This window comes from Xyrauchen texanus, chromosome 22 (genome assembly GCF_025860055.1).
Source record: "Xyrauchen texanus isolate HMW12.3.18 chromosome 22, RBS_HiC_50CHRs, whole genome shotgun sequence".
In the NCBI taxonomy this organism is placed as follows: Eukaryota; Metazoa; Chordata; class Actinopteri; order Cypriniformes; family Catostomidae; genus Xyrauchen; species Xyrauchen texanus.
In genome coordinates, this window is record NC_068297.1 from 6,723,107 (window position 1) to 6,731,813 (window position 8,707).

General features: G+C 36.7%; 1 protein-coding gene across 1 annotated transcript; it reads right to left on the bottom strand.

Annotated features, from left to right (window-relative positions):
* Positions 1–2,688: 2,688 nt before the first annotated feature.
* Positions 2,689–8,394, bottom strand: LOC127662600 (protein FAM177A1-like). Its single transcript, XM_052153867.1, has 5 exons — positions 8,261–8,394; positions 7,715–7,894; positions 7,557–7,623; positions 7,327–7,424; positions 2,689–3,928 (listed from the first exon to the last, which is right to left on the bottom strand). Exons 1-5 carry the CDS (start codon positions 8,327–8,329, stop codon positions 3,728–3,730), a joined length of 615 nt encoding a protein of 204 aa, XP_052009827.1. The 5' UTR covers positions 8,330–8,394; the 3' UTR covers positions 2,689–3,727.
* Between the last annotated feature and the right edge of the window lie 313 nt (positions 8,395–8,707).

Here is an 8,707-nt window from a genome sequence, read left to right on the forward strand (position 1 = left end):
TTTGTTAAATGTTTTAACTTTATTCTTTAATTTTCCCCTTCTTAATGGTATATTTTTTTCTTCTTTTCTACAGAACCTTTGGTTTCTTCTCGATAAACATCAAATGCCGCCCACGACCGGTGAGGAGGCCATGATCAGTTATGAAAGTTTCCTGAAGGTTGAAGAGAAGTGAGTGCATCATAGGAAAATGCATAGTAAATAATTTCTGTTATATTGTACATTTATTTAGGGAACAATCCGTTTGACTTGAAACCATGAGCAGATGGGCTGACAAATGTATTATAAGCATATCATTTGTATGTGGTAAGCCTTGGCGTTTATGACTCAGTTAGATCTTTCTTTCTCAATCATTACGCCCCTTCAGGCTTTTTCCACTACCAGGTTCTACGCCAAACTGCTTCATAATGATCCATATGGGCAGATATCATGCAGTTCTTCAACTATGTCATGAGAAGGTAGTAATAAATTATATGTATAGTGCTGTCACTGCATTCTCCTTTTAATTAGCTAATTATGTATTAAAGTCTTTTTTTATATATAGAAGTAGATCATTGGTTAATCTATTTTATCTCTGGCAGTGTGGTTGCACCAGACCAGGATTGGTTTGAGCCCCTATGATGTAGCAGGACAAGGTTATCTCAGAGAGTCTGTAACAGTGTTCTATTTCAATGGATACAGAAGGAATAATTAATATCTTAAAAGTAGAGCTTGATAGTGTAATGTGCAGTGTGTTATTTCTGAGCCCTTGGCAGCACTAAGTGGAATTGCAAAAAATACTGATCAATTCCAATTGTAAAAAAGGTTTAAGAAACTCCCCCTTGTAAAATGTGTTTAAAAAATGGTGAATGGTGACCAACATTTTGAAGCTACAAAAAGCATTAAAGTAACCCACGATACTCCAGTGGTTTAATACATGTTTCCTGAAGTGACCTAATCGATTTCGGTTGAGAACAGACCAAAATATAACTCCTTTTTCACTGTACACTGCCATTGCAGTTTCTTGGCACAATCATGATTTTTAAGCTCGATTTCACTTGATCACTGCTGATCTTGAATGCTGTCAAGATTTATATTGAAAAAGGAGTTACATTTTGTGCTGTTCTCACCCAAAACCAATTGGATCACTTAAGAAGACATGGATTAAATGGAGTTTATGCTGCCTTTAGTAGCTTCAACCTTTTGGCCACCATTCACTTGCAGAGCTGAAATATTCTTCTAAAAATCTTCATTGTGTTTTGCAGAAGAAAGAAAGTCATACACATCTGGGATGGCATAAGGGCGAGTAAATGATGAGAGAATTTTCATTTTTGGGTAAACTATTCATTTAAAGGGGGTAAAAAACTATTTTTAGTCCAGTTAAATATAAAATATCTGTGTAACAGGGTTTAAAATGGGCAAGGAGGAGGCAGGAACTGGCTAAACAGCTAAATAATATGTTAATTAATACACAAAACACAGCTGCGTGTGGCTATCTCTCTCTCCCGAACTGCCTCATCCGGCTCGGCCTTATCCCTCTCCTCGGCTAATTAGCCCATTTGGGGAGAGAGAGAGAGAGAGAAAGAAAAATTGTTTGCAGGTTCCCCATCACACCATCGCCTGGTCCTCGACCACTCCTCCACCCGAGCGAGTCCTCCGACCCCTGGAGAATGTAATGCCCCTCTGTGTTCTGGCGGCCAGTAGCGAGCCCTTCCGCCCCTGACAGCGGCTCCACCACTCCAGGAAGCTGGTAGCGAGGCCCTCTTCCCCTCGCGTCCAGGTGGCCAGCAGTGACTTCTCTGTTCCCTGGTGGACAGCAGCGGCTGCTCCTTTGGGCGGACGGCAATGGCAGGGGCTATACGACAACGTATCCCTCCTCCTTCCCAGGTTTCGGCACCAAAGTACCAGGGTTTAAAATGGGCAAGGCAGTGGGAACCGGCTGAACAGTCAAAATAATATCAACATAACATAATAGACATAATATTAATATAATAACATAATGGACATTAGTTTATCATCTGTTAATGCCTGATCTTCTGTAAAGCTGCTTTGAAACGATGTGTGTTGTGAAAGGCGCTGTACAAATAAAATATTTTAATGAAAACTTAAACAAAAAGACACAAAACACAAAGGTGGGAAAGGCTGATAGTTTTTCAAATTGATTAACATAAAATTAAAAAATCTTATTCTTTCCTTGCTATGATGGGCACAGACAAAGAGTATTAAATTAATAATATCCCAGTTGCAGTTTATTGTTCAACCAAAATCCCCCAAGCAACCTGAAATAATGAAGATATGGTGCATAACGCGGGACTTGTTTTTTCATAATTTCAAAATAAGAGTTCCAGGTGTGTTTTGGGCTTGTATATACTTAGGGATAGTTTCAAAAAGCAACTATCGGCACCGATATGTAATAACGATATATCGGTCTACCTGTACTTCAAACCCTCCAAAAATTGGCCCCATTAATTTCCATTTTAAGTGCCTCACTGTAATTTAAAAAAGGAGTGACAATACTGAATCTGGAATATTCTTTTAAAAGGGAAAGATGATGTCAGTAAATGTGGACAAAATAATTATCTTGAAAATAATAGCAAGATTAATTTGTATATTCACATAGTGAAACTAAGAGCAATCAAATCAGTTTATCTGTGATCTTAGGCCATTCAGGAACAGATGAAAATACATGGGCAGGAGAAAGTTTCATTCCAGGTACAAGACCTCTTCTTTTTAATAGTAATAGATATTCTGTATCACACACAAAATGGAAAATTCAGTGACATTTATCATTAACTAATCATAATATGGTGATCAAACTGTATCATAATTCACGTGTGTGTACAGGATGAAATCTCTAATATGGTCAAACCTGCAAGGATCCCTACAAGACCTGGTTAACAGCGGTCAGTGCGATACAGTGACTTCATTCTCATTGATCTCAATGGCTTCTGGACTTAAAAGAACAGAGAGGTTCTGTAATAAAGTAGTAATTATACTACTCTTGAAAAAAAAACATCCAGAGGAATAAACATAAAAGTTAAGTTATATTTTGAAGTTTTTAAGTAATCATATATTACAAGACAAGCTGTATTATTTCACATACATTTATATAGAAAAGTTTGCATTTTTTCACTTACAAAAAAAACATAGAAACAAAAAACATTGTACACAAATAAACATACGCAAAATGAAATGCATTTCCATTCGTGTGCGAGTAGACAAACTTTAACTCAAATGTTTTACATAGGTAGACAACATATTCACATACACACCAAAAATAGTGTTCACAATACAAAAGGACATTTGATTGAAAAGTGCATTTTCTCATCTGACCATTGACCTTTCAAATACTCAATGTAATCAGTAACTTAGTAAATTACTAATTTTATAACTCGTCTACTAGTTGACAACACCTTAGAGATTGGAGATCCATGCAGTTGTTATAGTGTTTAGTAGGTTTTTATAATGAGAAAAAAAAAATTGTTTTAGTGGGGATTTTTTTTTTAATAAGCTACTGGTACTTTCTACTTATGTACTGAAAGGTTTATAAATTATTAAAATAGTTTTGAATTCAAAAGCAGAACTATTGTCAGCTATGCATACACAACATGTACCTTCATGTTCAAATTTAGCATCATATATGATAAACTTCCCAAAAAATTTAATCAAGCAAACCTTGTACTTATGTTTACAGTAAATAGGGTTAAATCATCCAATTTTGAATTTCAATCAATTTTGATTGAACAGCAATTTAGGAGGGAATGGGGGCAGGCACTTTATTAGCATCAGGTGTTGTATGGGATTCCTGTTCAAGTTCAAAGGTCACGTTCACAAAGGAAGCAGTTGCCTCTGGCTGCTCAATCTTTGGCTGCTGGCCCTCCTGATTTTGCTGCTTGTCAAAATGCCGCTCTGCCTCCTCAGAGAGCCGGTTCTCTTCTTCTTCCTCTTCCTCCTGTGAATCACACATTCACAGGTGAATTTTGGCCTCATGGAGTGTACGTTTTGGGTGAATCTCATGAACAAATGTCCAGGTCCCCAAAATTAAAAGGGGGGGAAAAAAAACAACAACCAAGGAATTATATTTTGTATCAAGAAAACAAATGTTCCTGTCGTTAGCATTGTGACAATTAAAGGAATAGTTCACCCAAAAACTAAAGTTTTCTCATCATTTACTCATCCTTTTGCAATCACAGACATTCATCTGCTGAACTCAAATTAAGATTTTTAGAAGAATAATATCTTTGGTCTTTTGGTCCATACAATGCAAGTGAATCGGTGTTAAAATTTTGAAGCTCCAAAAATCACATACTTTTAAGTCAGCATAAGTAATCCATAAGACTCCAGTGGTCAAATCAATGTCTTCAGAAGCGATATGACAGGTATGGGTGAGAAGCAGATCACATTTATATTCTTCTTCTTGTGTTTTGGTTATTCAAATTCTGCATGCATACCGCCCTCTACTGGGCAGGGAGAAGGATGTAAAGAAAAAAAAGGATTTAAATATTGATCTGTTTCTCACCCACACCTAGCATATCACTTCTGAAAATATGGATTAAAATATTGGAATCAAATGGATTACATTTGTGATGCCTTTTTGTGCTTTTTGGAGCTTCAAAATTTTGGCACACCTTCACTTGCATTGTACGGAGCTACAGAGCTGAGATATTCTTCTAAATAAAATTAAAAAATGTTGTGTCCTGTAGAGAAATGAAAATCATACACATATGGGATGGCATAAGGGTGAGTAAATGATGAAATAATTTAGCTTTTTGGGTAAACTATCCCTTTAAGCAAAATTTTCCCAAAACAATCATTACAGTAATGATTCTGAAACGGTTTTATTTGTTTATTTTTTGGTAATTCTCAATGGTGACGCTCTATAATAACTGACTGTAACTATTATAACAGCCATTTTTTTCCATTTGACCCAGAATAAAAGAAAGGAAGATACAAATAATTGATGTATACATACTTTACATTTTATTTGCTAATAATATATATATATATATATATATATATATATATATTTATTAGGGCTGTCGATTTAACGCGTTAATAACGTGAGATTAATTTGACAAACATTAACGCGTTAAAAAAATTAACGCACTTTAAATCGCAATGCTTAACCTAGAAATTCAAGCTTGTAGTACCACCTGTTTACTGCAGAGGGCAGTAATTGAAATTACAGCTGTGTGAGCAACACACAGTTTATACAGTGAAGAAAACAATTTCTTGTGTTTAAAACACTTGGAGCGCAAATGCGATCTTTAAGGGATCTTAATATGTGTTTAAAGATTGAGTATTAAACTATATTTAACTTGACACAGTGACCTAAACATTTTATTTTTATGACGCAACACACCCGAGACACGACACAAGCATGTCTGACGCAGGTCGTACGGTCTTTACCTCATACATATTTAATTACCAATGAGGTTAAGGATGTGTCCTTTAAACTGTTACACCGTTTTTACCCCGTAAATCTTTATTTAAGAAACATGCTCCCTGAAATAGATCCACTTTGCTCCTTCAGTAATGCTGAAGATTAAAAGTTTGTTTGGTTGTACGTACGTACCTCTATTTTAACTAGTTTTTCTTGCCAAGATTTTAATACATAAGTGTAAATTTATGTCTATAAAGCCCCTATTTGCACTTTTTTGTAAAGACTTGAAATATTATTGAAATACTCTTTGTACCTCCAACAACTCCAAAGCATTGAAAACCATTGCACTATTTAATGAATACAATGTCTTGGCATTATTGTAAAATATATCTGTAGTATTGTGTACTATGTATACCCCTGGCTTGTCAGAGGTTTACATACACATTGTTAGTATTTGGTAGCATTGACTTTAAATTGTTTAACTTGGGTCAAACATTTTTGGTAGTTTTTCACAAGCTTCTCACAATAAGTTGCTGGAATTTTGGCCCATTCCTACATACAAAACTGGTGTAACTGAGTCAGGTTTGTAGGCCCACACATTTTTCAGTTATGCCCATAAAATTTCAGAGGTCAGGGCTTTGTGATGGCCACTCAAATACCTAGACTTTGTTGTCCTTAAGCCATTTTGCCACAACTTTGGAGGTATGCTTGAGGTCATTGTCCATTTGGAAGACCCATTTGCGACTGAGCTTCAACTTCCTGACTGATGTTTTGATGTTGGTTCAATATATCCACATAATTTTCCTTCCTCGTGATGCCATCTATTTTGTGAAGTGCTCCAGTCTCTCCTGTAGCAAAGCACCCCCACAACATGATGCTGCCACCCCCAAGCTTTATGGTTGGGATGATATTCTTCGACTTGCAAGCCTCACCTTTTCCACTCCAAACATAACGATGGTCATTATGGCCAAACAGTTACATTTTTGTTTCATCAGACCAGAGGACATTTCTCCAAAAAGTACATTATTTGTCCCCATGTGCACTTGCAAATGGTAGTCTGGCTTTTTTTAATGGCGGTTTTTGAGCAGTGGCTTCTTTCTTGCGAGCAGCCTCTCAGGTTATATCAATATAGGACTCGTTTTACTGTGGATATAGATACTTGTCTATCCGTTTCCTCCAGCATCTTTACAAGGACCTTTGCTGTTGGTCTGGGATTGATTTGCACTTTTTGCACCAAATTAGTTAATCTCTAGTAGACAGAATGCATCTCCTTCCTGAGCGGTATGATGGCTGCATGGTCCCATGGTGTTTATACTTGTGTACTATCCTTTGAACAGATGAACGTGGTACATTCAGGTGTTCGGAATTTCTCACAAGGATGAACCAGACTTGTGGAGGTCCACAATTTTTGTTCTGAGGTATTGGCTTATTTCAAGTGCAAAGAGGCACCGAGTTTGAAGGTAGGCCTAAAAATACATCCACAGGTACACCTCCAATTAGCCTATCAGAAGATGAGGCTTGACATTATTTTCTGGAATTTTCCAAGCTGCTTAAAGGCACAGTTAACTTAGTGTATGTAATCTTCTGACCCACTGGAATTGTGATATAGTCAATTCAAAGTGAAACTATCTGTCTGTAAACAATTGTTGGAAAGATTACTCATATCATGCACAAAGTTGATGTCCTAAACGACTTGCCAAAACTATAGTTTGCAAATATGAAATCTGTGGAGTGGTTAAAAATTGTTTTAATGACTTCAACCTAAGTGGATGTAAACTTCTGAATAAAACTAATATATGTTTTAATTATTATTATTCTCTTATTTAGGTTGAAAAATTATCCGGTTGATATATATGATCACAGGTTTTCATCTTAGTAGATACTAAAAGTGTAGATGGCGCTGAATAATACCTCATTTGAGTCCGTTAGTAAATGCACGCAAAATAATAATACACTAGTGCACATACCTCCTTCTTCATCCTGTAGTACTCATCAATTGCATACTGATATTTTGGCGTTGTGATTCCAAGCAATGAGGCCATTCTCTCACCAAGATAGTCACAAACTGGAATATTCGAAACAAACAAACATACAGAAATGTATTTGCACAGCCATGTCTATGAAAACTTTTTTTCTGGAATAATTAATGTGCGATTGCATTGTACTAATTATCATTGACTAGAGAGAGTTTCCTTACCTGAGATGGTAGACGTACCCACTCTCCACATTTGGAACCAGAAGTATGGACCCCAGGTCAACTTAGCCTAAAATCAGAGATGCATACTCACTAAGCTGAACATGTTCAGATAAAACAACTCAAATTATATGCAAATTAACTGATTTAATGCTACCCACCGGATCTACTGTACTTAGAGTGTTCTTTTTCTCTGGTTCTTCCTCCTCCTCATCATCTGTACTGAACTCTTCCATGGTTTCACCACTCGCGAAGTAGATTGTTCTGCGAGGAATCTTCGGCTGCTTTTTCCCCAGATCTCCGAGTTCCACACTTTCAAACTCTTTCACGACAGAAGAGTTCTAAACCAACAGTAACAATAACACATTTAGCCAAGATCAATAAACACTGTTGCTATGCCACTATATAACTTTACTCCCTTGTGTCATTTGTATAATAATGAATGTCCATTTTATTAGTACATATATGTACATCTAATGTAGATAGGCATAATATAAATTGCATGATTTTAATAAAAGTAAAGGGCACATTAGTCACACTTATTACACACATTATACAATACATTATCAACAAACGAATTAGTTTCCTCGGTAGACCGAGATGAAACGAACAAGGAAGTAGAATCATCTCTACTGTCGTCTACGGTCCAAACCACGAGTGTTTTGAGATGGCAACCCAGTTTGTATTTTTTATTAAAAGTACTATACCTTCTCTGTGTCCATAGTTTGCCCAAGAGACACGTTGACGTTTGTCAGATACAGTGACAGTTCAGCCATGTCTTCTTCCACCCTCTCTCTGTTTCCTTCTTCAAGGCAAGCTCGCTTAAGCGTTTCCTCCTCGCGGCGCCAAACAGGACGTGACGTCAAAGGTAAACAAATATGATGTAGAGATCTATTATTTCATTGGATAACTTGTTCAAGTTCAAAACGGTGCGCAACGTCATGTTTCCTGGAAACGGCGTGCACCGGGGTTTGAGATGCGTTTTCTCTTGTTTGGTGGGTGTGTCAGAACTGCAGTCCAATCAGCAGCAACATGTATATAAAGCACGCGGAATTAAAGTGAACTCACACAATGGGTTCAAATAAAGTATTTTACAAATGTGTTCGATGCAGCTCGGTTTATGCATCAACTGAGGATATTAGAAGACATGTTTG

Excerpts from the sequence above, each read along its gene's own strand:
- LOC127662600 (XM_052153867.1), bottom strand. The coding sequence starts at position 8,329 with ATGGCTGAACTGTCACTGTATCTGACAAACGTCAACGTGTCTCTTGGG. Across the intron at positions 7,425-7,556 it reads GGGTACGTCTACCATCTCAG|TTTGTGACTATCTTGGTGAG; the intron begins GTAAGGAAACTC and ends CGAATATTCCAG. Across the intron at positions 3,929-7,326 it reads ACTACAGGATGAAGAAGGAG|GAGGAAGAGGAAGAAGAAGA; the intron begins GTATGTGCACTA and ends TGTGATTCACAG.